We start from the raw sequence: 14574 nt of genomic DNA, 5'->3' as shown, positions 1-14574 counted from the left end.
AACCACACCATTACCCCCTCCAGTGCTAGGACCTTAGCCTCTGCATCGGAGAATTACCTCTATGAACCAAGTAGGTTGTTAGCCATCTAGTACTTCTTTGGACTGTGAAGATGACATAGACTCTGGTATCACCTATGGAGTCGATACGCTTGAGGAGTATCCCCAATACTACATGGAGGACCATTGGGGACAAGTCAAGTTTGTATATCAAGCTATTGCTCTTACAACAAGATGCCAAAACATCAAAATCATTGCCAGGAGATCGCCTTTTTAATGCTACAAATGTGGTGGACATCATCGAGTAGTTGAGTGTCCTATTATACTCGTAATTGTTGTGGCATAGATCCTTTAATTGTTGTGGCATAGATCCTTTAATTGCCCAATGTCCTAATAATCCAAATGTACCAAAGGTTACACCATTGAACTTGATCGAGATTACTGATGGGACACCACAAACTACACATGTACTACTAGTGAGTGCACTCACACGATTGATGCTACAAAACCAAAATTACATCCTCAAAGAGAGAGAGATGCTGCATCAATTGACCGAGTAAGGAAGAGAAAACATGAAGGAAGAGATCACTAAAAGCTATGAATTCAAACCCTAATTCAAAGACCAACATAGGGACTAATGATGGCCCTGTGTATATGAACAATCCTAAAGATGATTTTGATTCAACAGAAATTATGGAGACTAAAACTACCACAATAAGGGAGAAAACCAATGAGAATCACCATGAGAGGAAATCAAGCAAAGACACAATTAGGGGAGGACATAAGGAAACCACTTCCATACCATCAATAATGCAACAAGTGTATTCAAGTCTAAACAAATCGTGCGAACACCTCCAAGGGAAGTCACAAGGACCAAAACCCAAGGAAACGACGAAGAAAATTGGGACTTACCCAAACCCTATAGAGGAGATTGAGCGAGTCAAGCATTTAAGGAATTTGGTAGAGGAGACCCAACGAGGGCTTCGGCGAGAACCTAGGCGGATTAGAATTACGGATACAATGGTCCCCACACAACCTCAACCTCAAGTAGATCCTAATCCATTGGCCATACCTAGTATCATATGGGAAGAAAGCGAATTCAAAACTTCAAAAAGTGGGCACACTCCTTTCTTGATTGAAATAATTTTTAGTGGGGGAATACCTTACCCCATCAAAGAAATGGAGATCCCATCTTCACCAGCCTTAGGTCATGGACTAGAATCTCAAATAATGCCATTGAATATTGCCAAATTAACGAATTTCATGGCTTTCAAAGTTAGAACCACTATCATGTCTAAATTGTAAGGAGATCCATAGCTATTCCTAGCTCTTCGAGCATTTCTCAATGGAGAACTAAAAGTTGGCCTACCACAATTTGCACAGATAAATAGGCCCAACAAAATCCCAATTGAGGACAAATGCTTGGACCCACGACTCAAACCATATGAAAGCTCACTTGTTGAAATACCTATTAACAAGCTGGGGAAATACTTTCAAGACGATGAAAGTAATGCAACCCTGCCAACCACTTCTAAAGGATTAATGATGAAGGGAATCCTTGATGGTGGTGTGGGAGTTAGCATTGCAAAAAAACGCTCCTGGGAATCTATGGGAAGACCTCACCTTGAAGTCACAAATGGCCAATGGATTTATTGTTACGTCTATTGGAATGCTGAAAGATCTGAAGATCAAGGTCCTTGGATACAAGGTAAGGCATACCTTCATCGTTATGGATTTCTCCAAGCATCCTATGTCATTTGAGATGATCTTAGGGCATCCTTTCATGAGGGAAGCAAAAATGGTTGGCATGACTGGTCCAAAACCCATGTTTACTTACAATTCCAAGACTCCATCATTTGAGTTGATCTTGTAAGTGATTGAGTGCATCCTTTAGGGAACAAGTTTATAATTGACAATTAATGGGATATCACAATTCACTCAGCTCCATTGAAATATTGTTACACATGTAAAAAGGACACGTATGTTGGGGCAGACTCTCCTTATATGGATGTCCTAGGAATGGCTGAGTCAAAAAATGTTGATTGGATACACCTCACAACAACCATAGACACTTGAGGCAATAAAGAGACAACTTGGGTAACACCTGAGGGGGACAAAATACCGCAGGTTGCACCAATGAATATGTTAAGTGTAATGCATATACCTTCTGAGGATACAAAGAGTGAAGAGCTGAATGACATCCAAGCAATTAGTGCCTCAGAAGATTGTGATCAATGTGACTCAGAGACTGAATCACTGAGAAAAATTGATTCTGAGCTTGAAAGGGAATCTGACTCGCATATTAGCTCAAGTCGGGAAACAATACCAAGTACCACATCCTATAACGATGTATCCTGGAGTGAAGAGAACACAAATGAGGACAAATCCAATGAATCTATGCCAGAAGCAACCCAAAACCAAAACTAGACAAGAGGAGTAAGAGATATAAGAGGCAAAGATATCAAGTGAATGTACGTGCTAGGATAAAAGAAAAGAGATCCATCGAAAAATGGCTGAGTTATGTGGGGGCGTGTGATGCTCATCGAAAGTTAGTAAACAATTGGGGTAAATATCTCCAGAGTGTCATGTGGTGCACTCCACAACCCCTTGTTCTTGCACCATTAGAGATTACAAAGAAGCCAAAAATGAATGGTACTATAAAAAGATGTCAAAACCAAGAGTTAGCTCAACAACAAAAGGAAGAGAAAATTCAAGCAAAGACCTTAGCACAAGAAGAGTCCGTAGACTTACATCCTTCGCTTGAACATTTTAAATCGTATACCATAGGGGAGAAAAAAGTTGTGTATGCCAAAGCGCAACGAATGCCTACCAATGGAAGTAGTGGAGTCTACGATGGTTCAGTGGTAGTTAAGGAGATAAAATTAGCGAAATTGGGTGAGGAGTCTAAACCAATTTTTTTTCTCAAGACCTTACTAAGATTGAAGAGGCTATACTTATAGATCTTCTCAAAGAATTCAAGGATATATTGCATCATACAATTCCCATGATTAACATTGCTAAACCAGCCCAAGAATGACCCTACCGAATGAATCCTAAGTATGCAAAGATTGTTCAAGAAGAGATTGAAAAAATTATCCAATGTGTATTCATATACTCTATTGAGCACTCAGAATGGGTTTCTCCAATAGTCATTGTGACAAAAAAGAACGGGAAACTCACAGTGTACGTGGACCTCAAGAAGGTCAATGCAACCACTAGGAGAGAACATGTGCTTGAAAGAGTTGCATGCAAGGAGCCGAGCCACCCCCCAAGCATCGCTGCAAGTCAAAATTCTACAAGAAACCGCAAAGACCATGCCCACAAGGAGCTCAGAGGCCACCACAACAGCGACGACCTCAAAGAGTGCTTGTTTGTCTACTTTAGCTCATTTTACTGGCATGACAGAGGGCACATCTCTCAATGAAGTTAAGTGGTTTCTCTACATTTATTTTTATTAAATGGTTGAAGCTTAGACTCCTAATTACTTGTCCAATAGGTATTACAGGAGGGTTGCACATACTATATCATGTCAAATTAGGCTTAAAGCCCTAAGCGCGCGAGAAAATGCTAGACAGAAGTCATGCAGGGCATTTTTTCGCGCCCTTGTGGACATGGCTTTAAGCCTAGTTTGCCATGGTCTAGCATGTGCAAGCCACATGGAATACCAAATGAACATTTCCCTGCCAATCATAGGACAACTTTTTATCAATATACAAAACTAACTTTCATTCAATTAATACAGATCACTAGAGATGGAGTTTTTACAAATTGCATACAGTGACATGGTCAGTGAACATGATCAAAACAATAACTTGAAGTTGTAATAGATCATGGACAAGAAGAAGTTGATATGATTTTCATATAAAAAGCTTAAACATATAGGCTTAACAATCTTTTGATAGGAGGTGCTTTGCGATCTCCCTACGATGTTCTTCAGCATTGGGTAGGATGGATGTAAGTACAGAGGTAACTATGGCTTGGGCATTGTCAGCCTCCAAGGCTTGACTGAGTGCTATGCGTGCCATGACCTTGCCGCGAAAACCAATGCCAAAAGTGGCATTTGCTAATGAGGATAATTACATGGGATGTTTGAGGGATGGTGGCTAAGCATAGGAGTTTGCTAGCGGCCTTCAACACCCACAAAACAAAATGGCCGTTGGGGGATAAATTCTTGTCTACAATGCACACATCCTGCATTGGTAGTTTGCCGATGTAGTGTGCAAGGGTTGCTTGAGGCCCAAACCTTGTGCACTCCCCCCCCCCCCCCCCCCCCCCCCCCCCCCCCCCCCCCCCCCCCCCCCCCCTTCTGGCTAGACCACAAGTCCATGTCCAAAACATCCTGCAAAAAGAATTAACTAAATACAAAGAAGAAAGGTAGAATTCTAAATGTACAAGATGCTTAGAATTACCTCTTTTTGCTTATCCTCATCATCCATAGCTTCCGTGGCTTCAAGGTTGATAGAGGATTTGTTTTCATCAAGTTTGTGGGGACCAATTCCTAGGTGAGTCATGGCGGATTGGAGTTTGGTTGGCAACAACCCTGTTGCAATAAACTCTTCATCCGTGACATGACTCTTCTATGCATCGAGAATTTTCGCTGTCACCAACGCAATTGTGTCAGCAACAGAGTCCCCCAATGGAAGCAGCTTGTCATGTGTAGGTTCTGGTGTAGGATCAAGAGGGAACTCCATCTTGGTGCATATGAGGCTTAGGCACTCATCTAGCCAGACGCCAAAATTCTTTTCTAGATCATACAAAAATAAATACTCTTCATCTTCAATAATCATGTTACTGAGGCGACCGATCTCCACCTCAAATATTGTTGTAGGGTCACAGTTGTTGGGGTCGGGCACCTAGGAGGTACCGACAATCTGCTCTCTCACTGCTGCAATCACCCCTTCCAAGCCGTGGGGACATTTGGCGGCTTGCAGTCTTTGCTCACTTTGGACATCTATAGGGGCAGGCTTGGGATCTTTACGATCTCTTAGCACCCCACCCACTGCTAGATGCGTGATCTCCATCTCCTCCGAGGAGGGCTCCTCATTGACAAGGAAGTAGAGAGTGGCAATGTTGGACAAGAAAGATTGCCCGATTTTGCGCTTCTTAAAGTAGGTTGCAACTTCCTTTGTCACTTGGCGAAAGTGGTGCGCCTCTTTTGCAATCGCCTCAAAGTGGGGGCTAGTCTCTTTGAAAATGAAGTGTCCCCCTTATGGATGTAGCGAAGTAGGTCACATGGCAACCACAACATGGTGTTATCAAAATTTGTTGCATATTTGAGTATATGGACATGCATATACTCTATGATGTCTTGAAAAGTGTCATTGTGGAGTTGCACGGTTTTCTCTAAATCCACTGTGCGAGTGAAGATCATTGTGTCCAACATAAGGTTTAAAATCTTTAAGGAAAATGGATTGTTTTAGGCTATGGTCGCATGAGGGCTCAATTATCCATTTGGGTAATTGAGATTACTAAGCCTCCTGCACATTGAATGAGTGAGCCATGGTCATGATCATGCGTGAGCACAATTATCAACAACTACCTGCATGTGGCAGTCAACAAAAGCTACAAGGAGGATATTACCTTTGCTATCAGGTAGAGAGAAGAGAGCATCTAGAGGGGAGAACGTTGATTCCTTTGAACGTTGCCTGCATTAAATGTATTACAAACACCCCTTAGTGCCACTATGCCAAAATCGGCACATTTACAAGTATGCTTGATAATACTGAGCTGGCTCAATAGGATATGCATGACCACATTGCGAGCTCAGTTATGCGCCCGAGTTATTGATAACTGAGCCTCGCGTGACCACCACCTTATTACCCCTAGCATGTTAGCATAGATGACTTTGTGGGAACTTCTGTTTGAACTTTCACTATATTTCAAGAAGTTTGAATGGTGTTCATTACATAGCTGAGTAGCTCTTAACTGATGCGCTCTCTCTCAAAATGTCACCGTCTCTGGATTTGTGTTTAGAATGCGAATAAAATCAGAGCACTTCATTTAAAGGAGCTAAAAGGGGGCAGGCAGCGTGAGAGCGTGAAGGGTGAGTATCGTAGTGGTGGTGATGGTGGGCCGAGCCCGCCCACCGTGACCACCTCACTTCTGCCATCGCCATCGCCGTCGCCGTCGCCATCGCCATCGCCGTAGCTACGTTTAACCCAGCTCCCGCCTCTTCTGTGGTACGCGCATTCTTTTGTTTTGGCAATAAGCTCCACTTTTACAGCTACAGCGACAACGTGGATTTCTAGAGAAGGCCTCCTCATAGCAGCTACACCAGCAACAGTGTACACGGAAGTTTCTACTCTCCCATAGCTAGCGCACGCCAAATAGCATGGTACTGCAACACTACGCTTTCGCTTTGGCAGCCTCAGAAGACGGGACGGGCGTGAACGACGAAAACGCGATAGCCGTAGTGCGGCCTCTTGTTCGAGAGGATGGAGAAGCCCGTGTGCCCTGTTCTTTCGAAGGCACACCCTGTTATGCTATGGCGGAACCTCCAGTGGTGCCCATCTTGACGAACTCCAGGGTTTCTCACAAACACGTAGAGTGCAACCGAAATGGGGTGGCAGCCCTGGTTCAAGTGATGAAGGTTTTGCCTGGGAAATATAGAGTTGCGCCAGAGCTCATCTCAAACGAAGAGCCCGCAGCTCCTACGTCTGATACACAGACCACCTCTCACAAAAACACAGAAACAGCAGCTGCCTGCCCCTCTTTGGAGAAGACTGGTTCTGACCCTGACTTGGATGAAACAAGGGTTGAAAGGGCATCAGCAAATGGGGTCGATCACTACGAGATGGGATTTCCTGATGTGCTGCGTCCTCCAGCTGACTGCAATGACAAGATGACCAATGGTTCAGAAACCTCCTTGCATGCCTATGCCATTCATTGCCCTGTTCTTCATGAAGGAATGGACCACACCAATGTCATACCCCCCACTCAGTTTGTCCTTCTCAATCACTTTGCCCTAGATGAGGAAATTGTCACTCGCTTCTATGTCCGACTCAACCTTCCACATCAAGAATGTGTCATAGCCCATCTCTCTGCTCGTGGCATAGTCCAGCTCACAGCTGATCAAGTAAGCCTTCTTCACCATAAAGTAATTCGAGCTGCCATGCTTCATTTGCTACCAGCAACTTTGTAGCCTCTCTTGCAAGTAGAACAGCGTGTGCATAGACACGTCACTCAGAAGCACATTTCTACAGAGAGTTGTCATGAAAAGTGAAAAGTTATTCTGTGAGCTAATTGTTGTGCTACTTGCATTTGGGGGCAGGTTAAAGCAGCAAAGATATTCAATGGGTTGCTTTTCAATTTCATTTGTGGGAGGAGCTCATCCAACACTGTAAGTGCAGAAAACAAAGTGAAGGGCTATTATCTTCTACCGTTAAAAGATGAAGCTGATTTGGGAACAAAAGCAAACAGTGTGACATTATTGATTGATTGGGCTGTCGCTTTAAATTTCGTAAATTGGAAGTTTAACATGAGAGAATGGGCATTCTATAAAGCCAATCCAGGCTTAGTAACTACACAAGTGCTCCTGCATAATGACTCTGCCACTCATGAGAAGAGACATCTGAGACTGAAATGTGGAATATATGAAGAGGATGGCCTGATAGATGCCTTTGTGTCATATGGTCCATGGAATTCAAGGTGCTTCATCACTGGAGTTGCGAAAGAATTATGTGCCTTGAGCTTTATGCAAGGGAACCAGTCTGGCCTGACTTTCAAAGATTATTGGCAGGAAAGGTTTGTTGACATACTCTCTATTGATGGATGCTCTCTATTGCATAAGATTGGGCGACCTCTAAAAGAGATGCAGAGATTGACTCTAATGCTGACAATTCTGTAACATTTGCGATTGTAGCGTTGCTCTTAACTTGGGTTAGTGCTGTAACAGTGAAGAAACTTAGGTACTTTAAACTTGTGTCCTCAAAAGCACAGTATTGTATAGGATCGCACAGCTTAGCTGCACGAGAAGGCCCTTAGTGACACCAATGGATTTCTTGGATGGCTCATAGATAGTTTTTAATTTTGTCATTCTTTGACACGTAGCTTCACAGCTAGAGCGTTTCTTTTGTTGCAATCTTGATCGCTGGTGATGACTATGCCTTGTGAGTTATTGTTCTTGTGATGCAGTTGCCCAATTGGTATGGATAATTTGTGTTCACATGGATGTCTTATGCTGATTCCTGGTGCTGTTTGAGAGGGCATGTAGGAGACTACAGGTGGGAGGGGCAGCCAGCAAACAGACTGAAATGTGAACATGAGTCATTTTTGCACCTTGTCAGGTTTAAAGTGGAGCTACAGTACCTGTATCAGCCCCTTTTAATAGGGTACAGCCTGTCTCGTGCTGGTAACTTTCTTCTACGACCATCTCAAGGTAGGAGATGAAAAGTTGTGACTTTGCATTGTATGTCACCTTTGTTTATGATCCCACTAACATAAGTTTTCATCAGAAGCTCTCTGGTGCAATGCAAAGGCAAAAAGAGTCATTCTTCCTCCAGAGGTTTGTATTCTACAGGCTGGTCTTAAAGGAACCTTATGGAGGGGGGCTTTCCGGCTACCATCTATCCTTCATGGTCTTGAGAGTGCACTACTAGCTGCCCAGCTCAGAGATTTGATTGGAGCTCAAATTTCTGCTTTCAAGGTATGTTGCACACGGCAGAATTTGTTGCGTATAGAGTGCGTCATTCCTACAGCTCCAGCACCTTAGCTGTGTTTTGGGTTTTTTGGTCTCAACTAGTTTCAGGAGGCTTTAACATCTGGAGCATATAATGTGTATCAGTCATATGAAAGGTTTGAACTTGTTGGAGACAGCTACTTGACCTTAGTGGGTGCAGCTGCTTTATATGTCAAAGACAGTTCACTCAGCAAGGAAGATCTGGCAAGTTCTCTGCATGCACTTGTGCGGAACAAGAAACTTTTTCAATGTGCAAAAGAATCTGGTCTTACTCCTTATGTGTTCAATGAAACCTTTCAAATAAGGGGATGGCTTCCTCCTGGACTGATGTGTGAGCGCCTACATCAAGTGGAAAACAAGGCTCTGTCAGCATGCCTACGAAGGCAAAGGATTTCTTGGAGAACTCTGGCAGATGTTGTTGAGGCGATCGTTGGTGCATGTGTTATGTATGGAAAAACTGAAGATGCTGTAAAAGCCATTTTGTGGCTGCGGATTCCCATCCAGTATCCAGAGAAATCTGCATGCTCACTTCCTTTAAAGATTGGAGTTGAAATAAAGAATTCAATTTCAACAAGGCAGATTGGTAACTTGGAAAGGCAGATCAATTTTCAATTCAAAAACCGTGATCTAGTGTTTGCAGCCCTTTGCTACAGCTCAGGGGACTGTGATGGTGATTTGCAATTTTCCAGGTTAGCATTCCTTGGGGATTGCATTCTCTCACACCACGTGGGAAGGCATTTCTTAACAGCACATCAAACATTGGACGAGGGAACAGTCAACGAGATGAAGCAATCGGTCATCAACAAAGAGAGCTTGGCTTGTGCAGCTGTAAGGAACAGACTTCATGGTTTTATCACTGGCCTTGACACTGCTCATAAAGAGAGTATAATGGCTTATGCATTGATGTTGGAGAAGGAGAATTTGAACAGAGATGGTTTTCCTGCATTTGGGCTCGTAGGAGTCCCTGTGCCAAGGGTAACCATCAAACACCTTATTGATTTCTCTCTTTGTTCTGTTCTTTTTAGAGCCTGCCGGGCTGGTTTTTCATTTAGCTTGCTCATTGTAGGTTTACGGTGTTCTGTTTACAGGGTTTGTGTGACTTGGTTTCAGCCATAGCAGCTGCTATATTTCTTGATTGTGAGCTAGACAGTGAGCTGGTCTGGAAGGTTAGTTTTCGCATGGTTCTAGTCTTGTTCTGTGGAAGGCACTTCTCAAGCAACCGGCTGTGATTTATTGTTCAATCTCAACCTGGTTGGCTCGTTGCTCATTTATGCAGGTTGTCCGGCCACTTTTAGAGCCCTTACCCGAACCGGGATCGTTTTCAATGCATCCTGTGAATGAACTGACACAATTTTGCAGGACAAGGCTTCTCTCATTGGACATTCAATCAACTGCTCAGGGTGGTGTCTATGAGGTAAACGTTGTTGTGAATCATAACAGCATAGCAAGAGCAAGGCATGAGGAAAAACGCCTTGCCCGGAAGTACGCAGCAATTCAGGTACAACCTCTTCAATGCTGAAGATGCATCATTGCTAGAATCACTGCACTACTTATTATGGAGGCATCACTCGTTACTTTGATCACAGGCATTGCATGAGCTTGAAGTACGCGAGGAAAGGAGTTGCTGCTAGGTGAGAGTGAGCTGGTTCTTAGGCGGCATTCTGAATATCTTTATGAGGGTTTTTGCTTTGCATCTAACTAGTTGATGGTGTGCAGGATCCGTGCTTCAAGAGTAACTTTTATTTGTATGGTTTGAGAGTAAGCTGCAGAGCACTAGGGCCCACGGGCCACTTGTCATGGCCTGCAAGCATATGGCATGCATGTGTGCTGGCATTCACCATGCACATACACAGACAAGAGCACACAGATATTCAGACTGCACATTGCTCTCTATTTTAGACTTAGGAGAGCCTCTATCATGTGCTAACCCTGTCTATTGTCCGAAGGGAGTTTGCTTTGCTACACAAGGAGTATCATGTAAACTTCGTCTTCACCGTTGCTATGTGGTTGACTCCAGCCCTGGCAAATACACTGGGTCTGTGTACCCATACAGGCATTTAAGTACTAGTCATGGCTATATGTGAGGGACTTGTAAACAATTAGATTGGTTTCAAAATTCGGAATTGCAATAGCACAACTTTTATTGAGCTAGGATTTTCATTCCATTGGACTTTTTTGCCAATCAATGTGGGTCCAGGTCCTATTGTGAATCCTACCAGATATTGTCAATGCATCAAAATGTTGTCAAGTGCATATCATGTGGTCTTAAATGCAGCTAGTGACAATGCCGATGGTCTGTTTATGGGAAGATTTTGATCAAAAAATGCCTCTGCTAGTGTAGCTTGGATATGAAACAATACACCTAATCTCCGTATCCATGACAGTAGCAAGAGAATGTCAGGGAATGTTTTAAGGCTCTTGGTCATTGTTAGAAACAGGGGTATTCTAAGGAGAGCAGAGACCCTTGGCATGTCGAGCACCTCCAAAACACGGCATGGCTTGATAAGCAAACTGCGTCACAGTTGCAGGAGCTATAGCTAGCAGCTAAATCATAAATTTCAATATTCACTCGATGAGTATGAAAAGGAACATATGGTCTAATAGGGTGTCAAGAACTCCTAATCAATCTCTTCCTTTTGTGCTTACACGTTTCCACAAGCTTATATCCTCCTGGGAACAAAAAAATGTGCTCTCTCTCTTCTTGCATATATCAAATTAAGGATGTAACTAGGGAGGCATGCATGTAGATGGTCGGACTTAAAAGAGTTTGCCCTTTCTTTCTTGACAAATCTCCTTGCATTTTTCCCTTCTAAACGAGAAATATCTTTCCTTGGAAAATATGATTCAAATCAGATGTTTCTTATGATCTATGTTTTTTCCATTTCCTCGAGAAAGCGTTCCCTCCCACTCACAATTGTTCCAAAATGTCTCTTGGGAGCACCAAATTCTTTCTACTTAACAAATGTGAATGCACGTATAGCTTCTTGAATCTTTTGGTTGACGAAGCACTCAAAAGCCATCTTTTGTAAAGCAGTGTCTTTGTTATTGAGGTGACTGAAAAGAACACACACCCACTCACGAACACCACACATCCCCCTAAAGCTATACACCAGCCTTGATGACTCTATTCAGGTCCCTCATCAACTGAGCTATCGTCCCCATGATAAAGCACATTAATTGAATTTTATCCCATTCAACTTCTTCTACATCCAACTTGAGGGTGAATCCTAGATGCCTATGCAGAGGGAAATTTGAAAGCTATCGTGTTACCAGCTACATTTGAAGTTGTTTCTTTCTGTTGGCACCGTTTCAGATGCTCTCTGCTTCGAAGAACCCACTAACCATGTTAAAACTTCATCCCTCGAATTGATGCCGCTTTGCTTGTCCTCTACTGGAGGTGAATTCAGCGGCTACAGTGCTACCTCTTGTTGTCCTTCACCGATGGTTCCCTCCTTATCCTCTGTCTTCTTCCGCCATACCTTCTCTCCATTGTTGAAATCTGATCAACATTCCATGCATTTTGTGGTAATGCATAGTGAGCACTCCTGGGTTCCTCAACCTCTACAATTCCTCAAGTGATCAACACCACCGTTGGCAGCTCACATAACATAATATGTTGCTTTGAAGCTTTCATGTTCCATGGGACCTCGCCGATTCCCTTAACCAAGTTCCGCTTTGTTTGTACTGGTCTCACCATTTTTCAACATCAAAATTCCCTTACCTTGCATTCACCTGTTGGAAGCTGGCACTGAGGAGCTCCTGTGATCAATTAACTCTTAGATAAGATTCTGGTCCCTATTAGTCACCAAATGTTCAATAATAACATTCTGTCCTATAATATTTAACTGCGGCCCTCTCATTCTTGAGGCACGCTTCAAGCAAGAGGAGTGCTTTTGCGTTTCCATGGTAGTACACGTTTGACGTCTCGACAAGTCGTTGGTCTGCGTATGTTTCATCTCTCTACAAGTCTTTGCGTTTTCATGGCAGTGACTTTTGAGTCTTTGGTCTACATGTTTGATTTCTTTGCAAGTTGTTGGTCTGCGTATGTTTGATTTTTCTGATAGTTCTCGGTCTGTTTTCACCTTGCGTATGTTTCATCTCTGTGGAATTTTCACGGTAGGACTTCCTGATTTCTGCAAGTCTGTGTTTGATTTCTCTGCAAGTCGTTTCTGAAAGTCTTTGGTTTGCTTTGATCTTGCCGTTCTCTGCAAGTCTTTGTGTTTTCATGGTAAGACGTTTAATTTCTGGTCAGCCCAGCCGACACAAGGTGGATTCCAATAAGCGACGAACCTGCAAGGTAAGACCTCCATGTTTATAGTTCAGTATCTATTGTTGCACACTTGCCCACAATACCCTCCTCTTTTGGTGCAAGTCTGGCATTTCAATGATCTTTGCTTGCAAAGAGACATCATTTCAGATAGAATTTTTACCAAGGGCTTCATGAGATTTTGGACGGGTTCCACATTTTATACGCTCAATACACTTTATTAAAACTTTTGATCTAGGCTTGATGCAAACTTCAATCTTCAAAGCCATTATCAAGAGTAGAGGCCTTCCTTCTCCCTCCTAATTCATCAAGAAGAGGTAGAAAGTTATGGTCTCCTGTCATCTTTGAAAGTTCATTAGCTTGGTTCCAAGCTAGCTCGCCTCTCTCTCAAAGAAAAGGCAACCACTCTTCTTTGCATAACTAGTCATTGATTATTTCTGTTACTTACAAAAGCTATAATATGCAACGAGGAAGTTATGGAGAAAGTGAAATACTTACTGCCATGGAAAATCGAGATGAAGTTTTAACATATCGTGATGGTCTACGAGCTCCTTATATAAAAGGCTACTTGAAATCAATCGAAATTAGTATACGTAGTATAATAACCAAGTCTGTAACGTTGAAAAAAGGTCACATACATCAACAAATCAATATTGGTTTTCAGGCTTCTTGGCGAGTTTCGCGAGATCACTTCTTTGAACCTAGTCCATTACAAGCAAAAACCATCAAAATACCAAACATATACAATTGATAGCAACCTCGCACAATATTTATCAAAGTACGTAAGAAATACATAGAGGAGGTGTTCTGAGTGTGCCCAACCTATCATGGAGGTTAGTTGCAACAAAAACACAATTTCACTACAAGAGACTTACAATGCCGTGAAGAGCTTCTACCAATGAATGCGATGAAGCAAAGGGCACTTCAAACGGACAATTCGCGAGGGAGTTATGAGCTTGAGAAAGGAGAGTACACATTGCTCTGCAGAAACATCGTATGCTTTTTATCCAAAAGCTTGACTTAGCTTTTACAAAAATTGGCTTTCATACTTTAGCCAAAGGCTATGGGTCAACGGAGGTGCGTTGTGGCAAGAAAGCTTTGGTCTATTTTAACCATACGTGAAGGGTTGGCCTGTCTTGCGCCTTGAAGACATGTGGCCTTATGAAAGAACTTCACATGAATGAAAGATTTCACTTTGAGATCAAGGGTGGTTGAAAAAATGTCTCATGCTTGGCAATGTTTTGGTTGATATGTATGTCAAATGTGGGATCCTTACGAAAGCACATAAAGTTCCTCCTCAACTTGCTGCTCAAAATGTTGATTTTTGGTAGGATATGTCTGACATGGCTTTGGCAAGGAAGCTTTGGGATTTTTACTTGTTTTAACTGAATGTGAAGGGAAGGCCTTTCCCCAAATGTGTTGATTGAAGGATTTGCACTATGAGAAGGAGCTTCTTGGTTGTTTTAGCTAGATGCACACGGATGGCCTTTCTCCAACTATTATCACCTATACTGAGCCCGTACAAAATTATAATAATCTCTTGACAAGCTTCCTACCCCTTGAGAATGTATAGATTGCAGCATATGGCTAACATGGTTGTGGCAAGGAAGCTCTAGGCTATAGATGCAATGGA

General features: G+C 42.7%; 1 protein-coding gene across 2 annotated transcripts; it reads left to right on the top strand.

The window, feature by feature from the left end:
• Nucleotides 1-6015: 6015 nt before the first annotated feature.
• On the top strand, nucleotides 6016-10837 carry LOC147460424 (endoribonuclease Dicer homolog 1-like). Of its 2 annotated transcripts, XM_086507566.1 has the most exons (10): nucleotides 6016-7072; nucleotides 7268-7740; nucleotides 8283-8374; nucleotides 8451-8641; nucleotides 8738-9649; nucleotides 9763-9840; nucleotides 9951-10088; nucleotides 10165-10172; nucleotides 10261-10305; nucleotides 10391-10837. In XM_086507566.1, the coding sequence occupies exons 1-10, from the start codon at nucleotides 6329-6331 to the stop codon at nucleotides 10428-10430; spliced, it is 2721 nt and encodes a 906-aa protein (XP_086363692.1). In that variant the 5' UTR covers nucleotides 6016-6328; the 3' UTR covers nucleotides 10431-10837. The 2 variants fall into 2 exon arrangements, with proteins under 2 accessions (XP_086363692.1, XP_086363686.1); XM_086507560.1 differs by having other exon boundaries at nucleotides 9951-10172.
• The last annotated feature ends 3737 nt before the right edge of the window (nucleotides 10838-14574 follow it).

Source organism: Adiantum capillus-veneris, chromosome 3 (assembly GCF_014529385.1).
Source record: "Adiantum capillus-veneris isolate H3 chromosome 3, ASM1452938v2, whole genome shotgun sequence".
Lineage (NCBI taxonomy): Eukaryota > Viridiplantae > Streptophyta > Polypodiopsida > Polypodiales > Pteridaceae > Adiantum > Adiantum capillus-veneris.
Note: the sequence above shows the minus strand (reverse complement) of the source record. Positions and strands in the feature narration are given on the sequence as shown.